The sequence below is a fragment of the Sinocyclocheilus anshuiensis genome, unplaced genomic scaffold (genome assembly GCF_001515605.1).
Source record: "Sinocyclocheilus anshuiensis isolate Anshui unplaced genomic scaffold, SAMN03320099.WGS_v1.1 scaffold2476, whole genome shotgun sequence".
Classification (NCBI taxonomy): Eukaryota; Metazoa; Chordata; class Actinopteri; order Cypriniformes; family Cyprinidae; genus Sinocyclocheilus; species Sinocyclocheilus anshuiensis.
The window spans coordinates 8,688-25,466 of record NW_015546224.1 but is presented as its reverse complement, the minus strand read 5'-3'; the positions used below and the strand labels follow the sequence as shown (position 1 = coordinate 25,466).

Below are 16,779 nucleotides of genomic sequence, written 5' to 3'. Positions count from 1 at the left end.
GTCGGTCTCTCTCACGTATGCAAACAAAAACCCTTGTGTTTATTACTATTACTTATTGAGATGTTTTTCACTTATTTTAACAATGTATTTGAGGCATTTCATTGTCGAATCTTTAACATCATATGATCGAGTCAGATGTGACCACAGCAATCCAGAGTGATTTAGTAATCAATTCCACACAGAAAGAGTTCATGAAAAGTGAAAGTGCAGAAACTCTTTAAATACTCGACAGACCGAGAGACAGGAAGTACAGAGATGATGATGATGTCATCAGTGCAGCAGCTGCAGCGTCGTCATGGTAACAGCCAATAGGAGCAGCTGCAGACAGACAGGTGACCAGACTCTGGATCCAGCAGCTGCAGAGACACACACAGATGTTGAGATGTGAGCTCTGTATCAGCAGATGAACATTTACAGAAGAGCAGTGGACTCAGTGGAACAGGACAAACTCAGGACTGACAGAAATCAAGTGAATTCACAGCCGATTTCAACACCTACAGGATTTGTCTCAGTCTCTTTTTCTCTAGCAGTGGTTTTATTTGTTCAAACCTATTATAAATTAAAGACTTGAAAACTTTAATTTTTAAAATAAAAGCAGAACATATAAAATAAAATCTAATTCAAAATATTCACAAAAATGATAATAGTATAATAAAAAATAACACTGCTTTATAATAGAAATGGATTTGAACTGAATTTGAAGGCTGAACTGTTGTGTGCTCTATGATTGTGTTCCTGTTAGCATTTTGATGAAAGCTGACTGTTTACTGCTTGCTATTGCTAGTGTGTGTTGATGACCAGCATCATGTATGAGGAATAGAATGGTTTGTTCATGTTCTATAGAGAGGAAGATTTGACGGTGTCTCCTCTGATGATCTCTCAGAAGCACAGTGTGTCTCTGGTACCTGTGGTGGCGGCGGTGCCGGTCTGGGCTGACGGTGCTTTAGTGCTGCTGCTAGCTGTAGTGGTGGTGCTGACGGTGGTTTCTGTGACGCTGGAGTTCCTGCCCCCCGTCAGACCGATCTGCAGCGTGTCCAGATCCACCTGCAGCTGAAGCCTGATCCACTCCTGTATCTGTGCTGCGCTTTCATACGTCTTCAGATCGGCCACATTCACACCCAGCAGACTCTTCACCTCAGACACGATCAGCACCTGCACACACACACACACACAGCAGCATCAGGATTACAAATGAGGCCGAGCAGACGATGAGCTGAAGAGAAAAACCCACACAGCCACGAACACCACTGAAACAGATTGAGTTCTGTTCTCACATGTGTAAATGTACAATTGAGCAGCCCTATTGATCTGTTTTAATTGTGCCTTCAATTCAATTTCTTATCAGCTTTTCATCATCAGACATGAATGACTGACAGGAGACTCACGTTGATGACGCTCTGCTTCAGACTCATGAATGTGAGCACGTCCATATTCACACTGGAGTTCACAAGAGTACGAATGAACGTCACATCAGCACCGCCTGCAGACACACACACACACACACAGAAGATCAGCCTGACAGCAGCAGTGTGATGTATGTATGTGTGTGAGCGTGAATCAATGTGTGTGTGTGTGTGTGTGTGTGTGAGACCGTGAATCAGTGTGTGTGTGTGTGTTGTTACCGAGGTAGTTCTGCAGCAGCTGGTATGTTGTGATGCTGATGGGGTTTGTACTGCGTGTGTTTGTTGCGTTGAACACGTTCTGAGCGATACTGAACAGAATCGACTTCTTCTCTGAGCTGCAGCTGGTCAGAGAGAGAGCAGAAGCTCGCCTGCAAACACACACACACACACACGTTTAGTTACTAAATCTTAAAAAAACACACAAACACAAACTCATCTAAATGGAGACATTGCACTGACTTCTACTGTTCCCATATAGAGCTAGTTATACTGTAAATATTATAACCTAACCCTGACAGAAAACCTGCATTGTTTTTTTAAATAAAACTTAAAAAAATAAAAAATGTATTTACTTTTTGAGAGGTTCTGTCCAATTTAATTCACTTATGGGTACAAATTAGTTACCAAAATATGGTTAAATAAGCACAAACACACACTCAGACTATGAAAGAAAAATAAAAGACAAATGTCTTTGAAACAAAAAAGCATGTTGAGTTGCATTAACTGAAAGAGTAATGCATTGCATTTACAGTGCTTGCATTTTAAGACCTTTTAATGCCTATTTTAAGGATTTGCATTTTTATGGGCTGAAATCCAACATGGCTGTATATTTAAGCTGTGAATATTTGAATTCAAAACATTTCAAACGCATTTTCATCATCATCAATAATCCATATTCACCTTCCAGAGTTCACGAACAAAATATTCAATCAGTTTAAAAATACGATGTATAATATTCAACAGGCAATTTTCGGTCCATGATTGTAAAGCGCTTTGGGTGTACAGCAATACACAATAAAGCATTATATATAAAAACATCATTCATTCATTCATTCATTTTATTTCACTTTACAAATTCGCTTCCACAAATTCAGCGGCTCAAATTCAGCATTGCACATCCGGGAGCTGTAGGAATAGCAGTAGAGTAGCAATGCATGATCTCCAGCTGCTGTCAGTCGCTCTCCTGCAGGTGGCACAAGCGTGTTGATGAAGACCAAAGCAACAGGTAGAGCAAGGCATTCATTCACAAAAACTGATTTGCAGCAATTGAGCAAGTAGAACTTATTATCAGGGCCGGTATGTAAATTCAGAAAAGCTGATTGTGTTTACGTTTAATTCAGCATTTTCGCTGTGACTCGTTTCCCTGTGTAGCCACATGTAAGCAGCTTTTACTACCGCAAATGAGACGCTAATGTACAGAACTAACATTATATCTGAGGAAGACATATAGTCCAGGTGATATGTACAAAATTTGAGGTGACATGTTCGCTTTTCCATAAAAGCATGAAACTTGGTACAATTGTACAGGTTAGGGCCTTGAACATTGTGTGTGTGTGTGTGTGTTTGTGTGTGTGTTAGTGTGTGTGTTAGAGTGAGTGTGTGTGTGCGTGCGTGCATGCGTGCGTGTGTGTGAGTGAGTGAGTGAGTGAGTGTGTGTGTGTGTGTGTGTGTGAGTGAGTGAGTGAGTCTGTGTGTGAGTGAGTGTGTGAGTGAGTTTAAATAATATTTGCCAGCGTACAGGACTGCAGCTCTCTTCGCAGGGACCTGGCGAAGCGGTAGCGGCTCTTAATGAGAACATAATAACAGACCCGCATATCTCTACTCTAGCGGTACTCAATACAGAATCTACACCTCGTCAACTATCGACCAATAATGTAAGAGTCTCACTTCTTTCACCTCAGAAAAACCCAAAATGCCCAGCACTGGATGGGCTTGAAACTACAGGGCAAATTAGCACTTCTCCAATCGGCTGACCACTCAGTATCCCACTCTGTTCTGACAAACTTTTCAATTTCAGAGGATATTCTCATTTTTATGATTAAAGCTCGACTACAATGTCTCCCAACTGTATACAATCTGTCAATATGATACCCGTCAAATTACAACTCCTACTGTCTGTTACATCAAAATCAACAGGAAACAGCTGCCCACATCTTAAATGGATGTTGTTGCTACAAAGGACTGTATGTGTCCAGACACGATCGCCTGGTTGATCTGATGTAATGAACTTGAAAACAATACATAAAGACAGTAAGTTTTACCAGCATACTACTGTTGAATTGAACTGGTTTTATGACAACACGTCTGACAGTGACTATTTCAAAAACATTCCAAACACTCCGGACATTGTGGTTGTAAACGAGGCTCTAAACTCTGTATTTGTCATTGAGGTTGGCTGTTGTTTTGATCTGTATTTTGATACCTGCTATCTTTCCAAACTGCTGAAATATCAGCCATTGGTTGAAGCCATCTATCAACTTGACTATCATTGTAAGTTAATCACCCTAGCACTTGGAAGTTTAGGCCATTTGCATAAGAATGTGATTAGAGGGTTGCAGTTGAGGGGGACTGCAAAAAAAGAAAGCAAAAAGACTTAAGCAAAAATTCTGTTCAGTTTCAGCCATTATAGGGAGCATGCAAATATGGAAATGAAGATGTTTTGTCTATCCTTGAGTGTTAAATGTTATAATTATAAAGACTTGTGAATGTATGTGAGCCATGTGTACCTGTCATCTTGCAAAATGACTTCTCATGGTATTTGGATTCCATTTTTTTGCTTGTCTTTTGGATCCAAATAAAATAATGAAGTGTGTGTGTGTGTGTGTGTGTGTGTGTGTGTGTTTGTGTGTGTGTGTGTGTGTGTGTGATTGTGTGTGTGTGTACTCACTCCACGCTGGCGGCTGTGATGTTGTTCAGCACACTGGTGTTCAGCGCACACAGGTTCGTTCCTCCCAGAGCGTTCAGCTCGTTGCTGCCGAGAGTGTTTCCATTCACACTCAGATACTTACTGACCAGCAGCTGGACCTGAGAGAGACACACACATCAGCTCACTGAAGAACCAGACACACTTCATGACACTCGGCTCTGCTGAAGCCCAAAGTATAATTCAGTTTTTATTTGTACACTAGCGTATGTACAGTGTGTGTGACGGGAATTACATTATGAGTACTGTACACACACACACACACACACACAGTACCATCTCCGGGACCCAGTCTCCCTTGCGTTGGTTCATCAGAGACGAGAGCGTGTCGATCTTCGTCACGTTCCACTTTCTGACATCATCGGGTGTGGCCACGTGGGAGGCGGAGCCTAAAACCTGCAGCACCTCGTCAGACAGTCCGGCTGGATACGCCTGAGGGGTGGGACACACATGCGTCTCTATAGCAACACTGTGATTGACAGCAGGTACAGCAGTGTTCAGGTGAGTGTTTTACCTGGTTGAGTTTGTCCAGAATGATCCGCTGGTAGCTCCTGTCGTAAACTCTATCGGTCACGGCCTCCAGGTTGTCCTTCAGCGTTTGGACGCTCAGGCAGGCATTAAACTGTGGCACGTCATACGCAAACGGAAACATGTCGCTGTACACCTGAGCCTGCAGGATCTGTCCCACAGTACATGCTGTTTCTACAGGAGACCAGAGAAAAACACACAAATACAGCTTCAAAAATATTATACATGCTACTTTAATAATGCAGTGTGATTATACTAATGCTGTGGTCACGACAAAGTTTATAATCAACAATAATCAAGAATCATTTACTGACACTTTCACTTACAATATACAAGTACAGACCTAGAATCTGATCTAAACTTACACAGCCCTCAGAGAACAGATGCTGAGTTTCTGCTGCCTTGTTTTTTACTGTTTATATTTTATGCATTAAATTGATCAAAAGTGTCAATAAAAACATTGTTACAAAATATTTCTATTTCAATTAAATGGTGTTCTTTTGAACTTTTTGTTCATCTGTGAATCCTGAAAAATAAAATATGTCTCAGTTTCCACAAAAATATTGAGCAGCACAACTGTTTTCAACATTGATCATAATCAGAAATATTTCTTGAGCAGCAAATCAGCATATTATTATGATTTCTGAAGATGGCGGTGAGGTACAGCGGCAGGAGGTCCAGGCTCTCCAGCGTGGCTCTGTTCCAGCTGTCTGAGGGTCTGAGAGGAAGGTCTGCTGTCAGGCTGAGCTCATATAACGCACAGGAGATCAGTGTGACACGCATGTGTGTGTGTGTGTGTGAGTGTGTTTGTACCCGTAGCTGGTGTTTCCTCCCAGCAGGACGCTCTCCAGCGCAGAGATCTGCTCAGCTGATAGATCCACACACGGCTTGAGCTTCTCCAGCACATACGGGTCCGAGCTCTGGATGTACTCGCCGCTCAGAAAACAGCTCATGCTGCCCAAAACATCCAGCTGATCCCGACTGATGCTGACGCCTGAGATTCCCTGAAACACAGACCACAGCAACATCTGTCAAACTCCACCAGACAAACACTTCGATCATCCTGAAAACATTCTCATCTAATTGAAGTTGTGAAGTTTTTGCTTTCTAGACAAACACACCCAAATATATTTAGACCTAAATAATTGCATATAAACTTTCAAGAGTTTCAACAAAAACAAACGATTAAACATTCTCATGCATATTTGTCAGTCATTCCAGTGTTTTAGTATCATTGATACGTTTTTTATATTTTCTGTTTACATTTTAATTTTAGTTCATGTTTTAATAATTGTGTTGTGTTGTCATTCTTATTAGCTTATTATATATATTTATAGCTATTTTAGTACTTCAAGGTAAACTAAAAGAAAATGACAAGTGATGTCATGGCAACTAGCCGAAATAACTTTATTATATATGTATGTAATAAGTCATTAAATTGTTTAGTAACAATTTTAATGGGTTTAGTTTAAATTTTTGTTTGAGCTAAAGATAAACCTAAGTGGTACATAAATAAAACAGGTCGGATTTCTGTCATAGTACTAATAAACTGTGATAAAATAATATTGACTAAATATATTGTAGAAACTTTTTGTAATTTTCTGTAAAGTTTGTATTCGTTTTGTATCGATATAGATATAGATTTATAGATATAGACAAATATAGATTTGTATCGTGAAAAGCACTATACAAATAAACTTGAATTGAATTGAATAAAATGTGTTTTAGATACACAATAACCAGGTTTATATATTTATCATCAATAAATCCAATTAGTTTCAATCTCATACAAGGTCCCATTAGTTAACATTTGTTAATGCATTAACTAACCATGAGCAATACATTTGTTACAGTATTTATTCACCTTTGTTAGTGTTAGCTAATAAAAACGCAGCTGTTCATTGTTAGTTCATGCATGCACAGGTCCAATAAACACCACTTCTGATTTTAATAAAAGTTTAAATGTTACTAAAAATTAAAATGAACTTTAAATAAGACTAATACATGCCTCATGTAGTTAATTCATGTTGAGTGATGCAGTTAACTAATGTTAACCTCATTATAAAATGTTACCATTTTAACTTTGATTTTACAATGAATAGATTTATGATGATTCTAAGCAACTGAATTAATGCATTCTGAAAATGATTATAAAATCAGATAGATGCAAACAGTTAATAATGAACTACGGCATGATGCTTTGAGTATTTAATTATTTTATGTTAAAACCTGCAGGATCCAAATGCATGGGAATTGTATATGCATTTTAAATACCTAAATGTTCAATTTAAGCCCAAATCCTTTTTTGAGCAGATAAATGATTATAAGAACTCAAACGTAAGAGTGTTTTCATTACAAGACAGCCCCTGGCGTGGTTGAAGAGCGTCTGCTTCTTGAAGGACAGTGTGCTGGACAGAACAGAGAAGTCGGCCGCTCCCAGAGACAAGAAATACGAGCGGCACAGAGATCTGTCGATCATCGAGTAGCTGAAACACAGACAGACACACACGTGACTCGCTCGTCTTCATGTCACTGCGACTGACAGCGTGAGCTGAACTGAGTGTGTGTGTGTGTTTTCAGACGCACTTGTAATAGATGAGGACTTCAGCGGGATACTGGGAGAAGGCAGAGAGATCGGCGCTCTTGATGTAGTGATGCATGCAGGTCAGCTGAAGGGGAAGCACACATCAACACACTCATGAACACACTCACGCTCATCTGACTGATGCACACCTCATCTCTTCAAATGTGAATAAAACATCAAACCCACAATTAGGATGAAAATCAGCCTATTAAATCTACTGTATTATATCTGATCCAAGAATGTCTAAATGATCAACATGTTTTTGCTGTTAAAGGAACACTCAACTATTTTTGAAAATAGGCTCGTTTTCCAACTCCCCTAGAGTTAAACAGTAGAGTTTTACCGTTTTCGAATCCATTCAGCCGATCTCCGGGTCTGGCGGGAGCGCTTTTAGCTTAGCTTAGCATAGATCATTGAATCTGATTAGACCGTTAGCATCTCGCTCAAAAATGACCAAAGAGTTTCTATATTTTTCCTATTTAAAACTTGACTCTTCTGTAGTTACATCGTGTACCAAGACCAACGGAAAATGAAGGGTTGCGTCGGTCTTAGTACACGATGTAACTACAGAAGAGTCCGAAAACGGTAAAACTCAACTGTTTAACTCTAGGGGAGTTGGAAAACGAGCCTATTTTCAAAAATAGTGGAGTGTTTATTTAAAGCTGTTTCACACACAATCTCCTGCATGTCTTCTGTCGTCTGACCGATAGTTTAGAGTGTTTTATCCCATCAACGCTCTTTTAGTGTATTTGTACAAACGTCCAGCTTCACGTGTCTTTCTCCTGTCAAATCTTGACTGATTTTATCAAGCAAACATTAGAATAGCTTTGATATTGTTAGTAATATTTCCGGATGAACACATGATTTGTTTTGTGTTCTCAGTACAAATTTCCATCCTGACCTTTTGCATAATTTCTTTAAACGAGTTAAAGCCACTTCCTGAATGACATCACCCTCCAGGAAATGTCTTGGTTTTGGAGGGAAACAGCAGCACAGACATCAGCATTATTAATAGATCTGATGGATTCTGTGTTTTGTTGATGTTGAATTTGAAAATACCAACATTTGAAAATGATACCAAATTTTTTCTTTGATTTCTTTGGGTTTGATGTCGACCAGAGCTGATTTGTGGAAGTCTATTATTTTATAAAGGTTTCATGAGGTTCTGCAGAACATGAAGGAGCATCATAACATAAATGACAAAACAAGCAACAAAAGTCTGTGACTGATGTGCTTGTTCACCTGTGACTCCTGCAGGACGAGCGTCTGATTGACTCGTCGTCTGCAGCCGCGGATCAGACTCAGGACTTTACTAGTGCTGAAGCTCTGGATTCGTGAACAGGTGAAGCCCTGCAGCACCTGGAAGGACATGCTACACACACACACACACACACACACACACACACACACACACACACACACACACACACACACACACACACACGTGTTAACATGGTCAAAACTTAATCATCTAATCTGACTAATAACTCTCTTCACTCACTCATCTGGATTGCTGAACTGTGCAGTGACGGTTTCAAAGATCAGAACAGCCTGAGAGGAAGAGAAATTCAACCATTTATATATATATATATATATATATAATAGCATGTTTTATTGCAGATGCCCGACGCACCTGCTCGTGTTTCCATTTCTTCCGGTTGACCGCCTGCGCAGCCGCGGATGACTGCGGCACATCCAGCAGGAAGATGCGCGGGATTTCTGTCGCCATGAGGTCAGGAACGTTTGTGATGATGGCATCAGATGAGCTGTTGACAGCAATGATCTGAAGAGAGACAGAGAGAGATGTCACGAGACATGCTGAGCTGAACCGGAGCCTTGTGAATGTAAGCGAGAGTCACCTGGCTGACAATGGTCTGCTGGACAATCACAGGTGCGCCGATGACACTGGTCACGAACAGTTCAGATTTCACTGCCTCAAGGAAGATTTCTCCTGAGATTACTCTGAAGATTGATGATTGAACACCGATGATCAGCGAACCCAAATCCAGCAGACTGGCCACACTATTAATCTGCCACAGACACAGACGTGTGTTAGTACATCCAACATTATACAACAGATAGTTTCCATACGAATTTAACTGGCAGAGCTGTCTGTGAGCGAGTCAATGAATCACTGGTTTGTTCAACAACACTGATTCACTTAGGAATTAAGCAAGTGACTGTCTTTATGAGTGAGCCAATGAATCTTTGATTCAACAATACGTTTAACACTGATCCATTTCAGGAACGTAAAAAAAAGTCTTTATGATTGAATGAGTATTTGATTCAGCAACATTCATTCAGGAATGAAACGCCACTCAGAGACACGTAAGGTGTTGATTTGTTTGGCTTTGAATCGGTATTGGTGGTGTGTACCTGGTAAACTCCAGATGACAGCAGGGTTTGGATGATCATCATGGCCTGATCGAGGTTCCAGCCCAGTACGAGTCTGAGCACAGAAAGCGTGTTGAGCAGCACGTTCCCTCCGGCACCGCTGATCTGAGCTGTGCTCAAACCCGTGGACGACTGACCCAGAGCCTTGATGGTGTCCACCGTCAGAACCTCCGCGTTACTCGCCAGAGCCGCCGACACCTGCGCGCACACACACACACACACACACACACACACGTCTAGCTTATACAGAGCTTACTTCTGCTGACGTAAACACACACAAACACTCCTGTACGTACTTCAGGTAGAACATCTGTGCAGTTCTGATGGATGCTGGATGAGATGATCTTCAGCTGCTCCGGACTCAGCTGAAGGAAGGAGCTCGCAGGAGCCAAGCAGCGGAACTTCAGAGGAAGACTATAAACACAAGCAAACATTAACCAGCCTTGATCTATTGTTTAGATGGTCCAACAAACGAGTGGCCAAAACCATCAAACCAGCCTTTTCAGAGGGGATTTTTCAAATGATAGTATTGCAAATAAGTGTGTTGTGTGAGATTTGAACTAGCCTTCATTTGATGAAAGCGGCTCATGCTGGATTTAAATGACTTTGACTTTTCATGTACACTATTAAAACTTAAGGTTTTTTATTGGCATTGTTCCATGAAGAACCTTTAACATCCATGGAATCCTTCCATCGCACAAAAGATTCTTTATAATGGAAAAAAGGTTCTTAAAATATTCTTCACACTAAGTAAAGAGTTCTGTTAAGAACTGTTCACTGAAAGTTTCTTCTAAATGGCTTCACTGTGAGAACCCGCTTTTGGAAGCTTTATTTTTAAGAGTGTAGTTCAGTAAGATGTGATTAAGATTGGTTATTGAGAGTGTTGCTGGTGTCTCTCACTAGTAGGCGCTGAAGGACGGATTCATCTCGAATAGCAGAGTCACGTAGTGCTCCATCACGTCATCAGGAACACTGGTCTGAGCGAAGAGCTGCAGGTTATCCAGGTTCACGAGGAACGGCTGAAAAACAAACACGTTTTTGAGTTTGGAACGACATGAGGGTGAAGATGAACTATTCCGTTAAGAGCGAATGGATACCGATGACAGAAAACAGATCTGAGCTCTTCAAGACGTAGCTTGACACACCTGAATTGAGCCAAACTGGAGGAGGTCGTCCAGTGTGATGAAGCTCAAGAAGACGGAGATGTAGTCTGCGAACCAGGTGGTGGAGTTGAGATCCGGGTTGGAGGTGTTATAGCATTTAGGAGTTGAACCTGAAGCTGAGAACACAAAGACAAACACGGCTCACCATCAGACAAATCCTCATTGTTATTAGACATCAGAATCAGTCACGCAGTCGATCAAAGTAACTCACAGGTGTTGAGGTAGACCAGGATGGAACCGTAGATGTCGCTCGGAGAAAACTCGGCTGCACTGTAGTTGTATTTAGCCATCGCTGAAACACTAAACAGAGAAACGCACAGAATCCGTCATCATTAGATGTCTTTAAAGGAAAACTAATTGGTCCAATATGATTCTAGCGTCATTTTGAACAAAATCAGGCCAAAATGAAGTTTATTTGGAGTTTGTTTCTGACTTTGAAACGTTTTAGCCCTAAGCAAAGAACTAAGTCTTTATGCTACTGAAACATATAGTTAAGGTACAGTCACATTAACCATTGCTCTGCGAAATCAATCCATTCATTCTATTAGGAGTCTGTGTGACAGGGAGTTTCATGCTGGTCACTCACAATTACCAACAGAAAGCTGCTTGGGTTGAGAGGGACTTCTGTGTGAGCTGTGCTTCATCCTGTACATCGCTACCCTACTAAGAATAGACAATGGACCTTTTTTGTCAGCAAAGTCTCTCCAGAATTTCTCTACTGTGACCGCACTTTAGGCCTATTTGTTAGATTCTCCCCAACACAACGTAATGTGTGAAACGTGCTACTCACAACTTCTTGAAGGAGAGACAGGAGGCGTTTAGCATGACGTCTGGAGCGATGAACTGTGAGGTGAGGAGAGGCAGGTACTGAACCAGTCGATGATCAAACCACTGATTCACTTCAGACTGGACGTCCACCTTCAGAACCTGAGGCCAGATGCAGGACAACACCTGCCAGGCCAAACCCACGGGCAACAGCGGCTCCTGCGGCACACACAGAGAGATGCTTCTTCATTTACTGCAACCACGTCACAATTAGGACTATGAACCGGTGCTGCTTTGGCCATTTCACAGTAAATGAGAGTAATTCAGAAGCTGCTAAACAAGCAGCTAATATAAGATTATCAGAACCAGATATGATCAGATTTAAATCTAGAGGGTCATTGCATTAGTTTGTAAGTTTTTAAAAGAGTGAAAGATGTCCGTACCGTCTGTAAGTACTGGGGCGTCTTTGGGTAGATTCTGAAAAGCTGGCAGATTTGGGCAACATCGTCCACAGCGTTGGGCCAGTTCAGGAGACTGCTGACCTCCGCTGGAGACACCGACTCCATCAGCTGTGAGGAGACACACATGTCCAACAACAGCAGAACTTACAATACGAAGCGTTAAAGGTGCGCTTCGTGATTTGCTGCACATTTGAAATGTTATTCTCTAAAGCAATGGTTCTCAATCTTTTTGACTCCCATTCAGAGGCTTCCCTTTAATTCTAATCTATGGACTGTTAAGTCATCTTATTGAGAACCACTGATTTACAGAAATGACCATAACCTTCAGCTATTGTCTCATTCATGGACTCTATCATTGGATCTAATCAGTAATCGGCAGATGGAGGCGGTCTGGCGTCTCTGACCTCTGGCACGCGAGCCGGCGGCATCAGCGACAGGAAGGTGGTCAGATTGGGGAACTGGAAGCTCATGAAGGAGGACGTCAGGAAAGCGTAGTAGCTCTGGTTAGCATAGCAGCGCAGCGGGGCGGGGCCTGTGGAGACAGAAGGATGCTGGGTGAGTGGATGGAGTGATGAATACATGTATAGATGGACGGATGGATGGACACCTGTGAGAGAGCCGAGGATCAGCTGGTAGATCTGATCTTGTGTCGCCGGCTGGAAGGTGGAGCTGGACAAGTTCAACAGCTGCACCCTGGAAGATTACGCCTGCTGGCTGATGGGACAGGGTCGCTGCAGGACGACGCTGAAGTAGGACGTCACATGTTGGACGGTGATGTTGGCTATGAAGGACGGCAGTATGTTCAGGATCCAGGTTTGCAGATCAGCGTCTGATGACGTGGTCAGATTGGCCCTGTTAAACACCTGCTGCAGAAACACCTCCTGCACGGGGGATGGGAGAACAACGCCCTGCATCTGACAAGACAGAGACCACAGCCAATCAGAACACAGAAACACCTCAGACAGCCAATCAGATCACAGATAATCCACAAACGGCCAATCAGAACCCAGATACTTCACAAACGAATAATCAGAATACAACACTTCACAAACAGCCAATCAGATGAGATACACCCCAAATGCACACTCGGATCTAGGGCCGAAACTAACGATTATTTTGATAATCAGTTAGTTAACTGGACAATTGATTCTTTGAATAATCGATTGATTGGATAAAATCCATATTACTTAATTTCATTTATTGTGGAAAAAACATGTCATTCCACATTCATGCAGCACAAATGACACAGAACTATGTCTTCAAATGAATGATTCTTTTTTAAACAGTTAATTGGACTATTGTTTCTGCATAATAATAAATTAATTGGATAAAAGGCGAATTTTTTTTTCATTTACTGGAAAAACAAACAAACATGTTATTCCACATTTATGCACTACAAATTGCGAATCAGAGCTAGGGCTGCAACTAATGATTATTTTGATAATCGATTAATCGACCAGTTGCATCTGTGAATAATCTACTAATTGGATAAAAAGACAGATTTTATTTTCTTTATTTTATTGAAAAAAAACAAAAACATGTTAATCCACATTCATGCAGCACAAATGGCTGTTCAGAACTAGATCTGCAACGTTTCTTTTTGATAATCGATTGTTTGGCCAATCAGAACCCAGATACACCACATGCAGCCAATCAGAGAGCAGAGCATCTGAGCTGTGACTGGCTGAGAATATCCATGTTCCATGATGAATAGTATTGGTCAGGGGAATGTGTGTGTGTGTGTCACCTGTAGCGTAGCGGAGAGGGATAAGAAGAACGCTGTGAACTGAGCGTCCGGCACGTAGAGCAGCAGATTATTAACCGCAGCAGCACTGGACAGGAATCCAGGAGTGCTGGAAACCTCCACTAACTGCCTCAGGCTCAACAGACTCAGAGTGTCCAACTGCACACACACACAGAGGAGCACGTCAACACACGCATCTGTACAAGCCAAGTGTGTGTGTGTGTGTGTGTGTGTGTGTGTGTTCATACCACACTGAAGCTGGGGTTGAACGTCTGCAGGTCGGTGACTGTGGTGAAAACAGAGAAACGTCCAAAGCTGCTGATCAGCCAATCAGAGCTGCTCTGAGAGACGTTCACACACCCTAAACACAGAGCAACACGTCACAGCTGAGCATTCGCTACAGATCCCTGTGTGTGTGTGTGTGTGGGTGTGTGTGTGTGTCCAACCTGCAGTGCTGTTCTGAGAGAGGAAGACTTTGATGAAGTCAACGTAGACATTAGCTTGTGTATCGGTGGACATGATGTCAAAACTCTGACTGAAGCTCTCGACACTGTGAAAGAGACCAAATCTCAGAGATGCATCAACATATGACGTGTGTGTGTGTGTGTGTGTGTAACTCACACACTCCTGTAGGTGTCACAGCTGAAGTCTCTGGTGGACAGACAGGACAGGAATGTCTCGGAGGCGTAGGGTAAAAATGGGCGGAGCCTGGAGTCAAACCAGCGCTGAATGAACGAATCATCTCTCAGATTGGTGGAGCTGAAGGAGCTCAGAGTGACTTCTCCAATCACATTCAAGAATGACACAGTGGGGCGGGACTTATTCAACCTCTGACACACACACACACAGTTCAATGTTACTTTCTCGTTTCCTTTGCATTCACAAAAATGACGTCTTAGTGTTGAACAAAATGCATGAAAAAAGATGCATTTCAAATGTATCTGGATTGATGTAGATGTAGCCTGAATTGCATATAATTGGACAGAGGCGACAGTGCTGTCGTGTACCGTGTGGGCGAGCAGGTCGAGCGCTGGTCCCAGCACAGGGTTGACCTTCTGCGTGAAGAGTTTCCACGCCTCCTCGGACACGCTCTCATTCCCGTTGAGACCGCATGACAACACCGTCGCCAGGTGCTGCGAGCTCAGATCTGTCAACTGAACACACACACACTAAACAAATGTTTACAGAGACAGAGTGTGTGTGTTCACACGGTGAGCGTGATTTGACCAAGTACAACATGTTCCTGGATCAACATTCCAATCAACCAATCAGAATTGAGAGATAACTTTTCAGGAAATGTCAGTTTTAGGCTTGTTAATCAGCTATCATTTCCCTCTGATTTTAGGAATAAATTATGGGTAAGGTTAGGTTTAGGGGTAGGGATTGGGTTAAGTCTGTATTTTGGACAGTAATGTTGATCCAGGAACATGTCTTACTTGTCCACACGTACACGGCGACCGTGTTCACACGTCTGTGTACGGTGTGTTTCACGTACCTCTGCACAAGCGTACTGTGTGATGCTGAAGTCACAGAGCCGACTGCCATCATGAGACGAGCCGAGATAAGCCGACAGACCAGAGCTGTAACACACACACACACACACTTACTTATGAGTATGACAGGTACACTTCAAACAGCCGATCAGAACACAGATATTCCGCAGATGGCCAATCAGAACTAGGGCTGACTAATGATTATGTTAATAATCGATTAATCGGCCAATTGTTTCTGCAAATAATCAATTGAAAGCATGGCTCTTTTGAGTTTTTTGCTCTGAGAAATCATCTGAAGATTATTGAAGTTGTTTCACCTGTTGCTGCTCCTGCAAACTGTTGTTTCTGAGAGAGAGACAGAGAGAGAGAGACATCCGTCAGCTCACATAGCACACGATTACAGACAGAAATAACCAAACTAAACAAACAGGCCACTCAGAGATGATCACTAACCGTTCACTGGTGTGACGCCACACTGGAAGAGACAGAAGAGACACTTGTGAGCATCACATGAACTTAAATCATCAGCATGCTTTTAAAAAGAGTACTGATTATGCAAATAATGTAATTCAAATAACATACTTAAGTGCAAAGTCAATGCAATGTTTTCAGAAACTTACGTACTTGTGTAACAATGTACCTGCAGGTTATTTCCAATTAAATGAAAATGCATTACAGTTTAAATTTCTATTAAATGCACTAGTTGAACTTAAGTGTACTTTTTGACCCACTTAAATGCATCTTTATATGTAGTTTCATTATTACTTTCACTGTCTTTGAAATATTGTTAAAGAACTGCTGAATTTATGATAAACTAAAATACAATTCAATGTCATTTCCATTCAAACTTGTGTTCATATATTTAAATATATTTGTAATGATGAAGCTGCAATTAGTTAAATTAAATAACACAAAAATTACAATCCAGTACTTTACAAGTGCTTTAGCATGTTAGTCAGCACATCAAAATAAGTGTACTTCTTTAAAACACGACAAAAGATTATTAAAACATAGTGACTTGAAATGCCCTTTTAAATGTACTGTAAGTTTTAGTTTACAAATTAAAAGTTTAAAAGTGTACTTAAGTGTGTCGAGAAACATAGTCTTGAAATTGTCTCTCTTTAAGTACAGTCTTTTTAAATAGACTTTTAAGACTTGAAGTACACTACAAGTGCACATTCAATACAATAAAGCACTTAAAGTCTTTTTCACCAGGGCACCTTCAACACTCACCTGTCCGCTGGAGCTCACACAACCTGAGACAGAGAGAGAGAGACTCATGAGCGTGCCGTGTGTGTGTGAGTGTGAGTGTGAGTGTGTG

The 16,779-nt window shown here is 41.5% G+C and overlaps 1 protein-coding gene across 1 annotated transcript in view; it reads right to left on the bottom strand.

Annotated features, from left to right (window-relative positions):
- Window positions 1–879: 879 nt before the first annotated feature.
- The window catches only part of LOC107701448 (uncharacterized), a 23,989-nt gene continuing 8,089 nt past the window's right edge, over window positions 880–16,779 (bottom strand). The window contains 32 exon segments of the mRNA XM_016503452.1: window positions 880–1,152; window positions 1,386–1,437; window positions 4,291–4,427; window positions 4,603–4,758; window positions 4,841–5,028; window positions 5,111–5,115; window positions 5,483–5,572; window positions 5,668–5,858; window positions 7,211–7,340; window positions 7,441–7,523; window positions 8,681–8,810; window positions 8,940–8,989; window positions 9,072–9,221; window positions 9,298–9,468; window positions 9,815–10,030; window positions 10,129–10,246; window positions 10,733–10,851; window positions 10,978–11,111; window positions 11,207–11,295; window positions 11,786–11,979; window positions 12,204–12,329; window positions 12,626–12,753; window positions 12,829–13,135; window positions 13,969–14,124; window positions 14,214–14,326; window positions 14,412–14,515; window positions 14,587–14,795; window positions 14,973–15,119; window positions 15,461–15,545; window positions 15,776–15,803; window positions 15,912–15,933; window positions 16,692–16,714. Coding sequence (XP_016358938.1) covers window positions 880–1,152; window positions 1,386–1,437; window positions 4,291–4,427; window positions 4,603–4,758; window positions 4,841–5,028; window positions 5,111–5,115; window positions 5,483–5,572; window positions 5,668–5,858; window positions 7,211–7,340; window positions 7,441–7,523; window positions 8,681–8,810; window positions 8,940–8,989; window positions 9,072–9,221; window positions 9,298–9,468; window positions 9,815–10,030; window positions 10,129–10,246; window positions 10,733–10,851; window positions 10,978–11,111; window positions 11,207–11,295; window positions 11,786–11,979; window positions 12,204–12,329; window positions 12,626–12,753; window positions 12,829–13,135; window positions 13,969–14,124; window positions 14,214–14,326; window positions 14,412–14,515; window positions 14,587–14,795; window positions 14,973–15,119; window positions 15,461–15,545; window positions 15,776–15,803; window positions 15,912–15,933; window positions 16,692–16,714 — 4,124 coding nt within the window.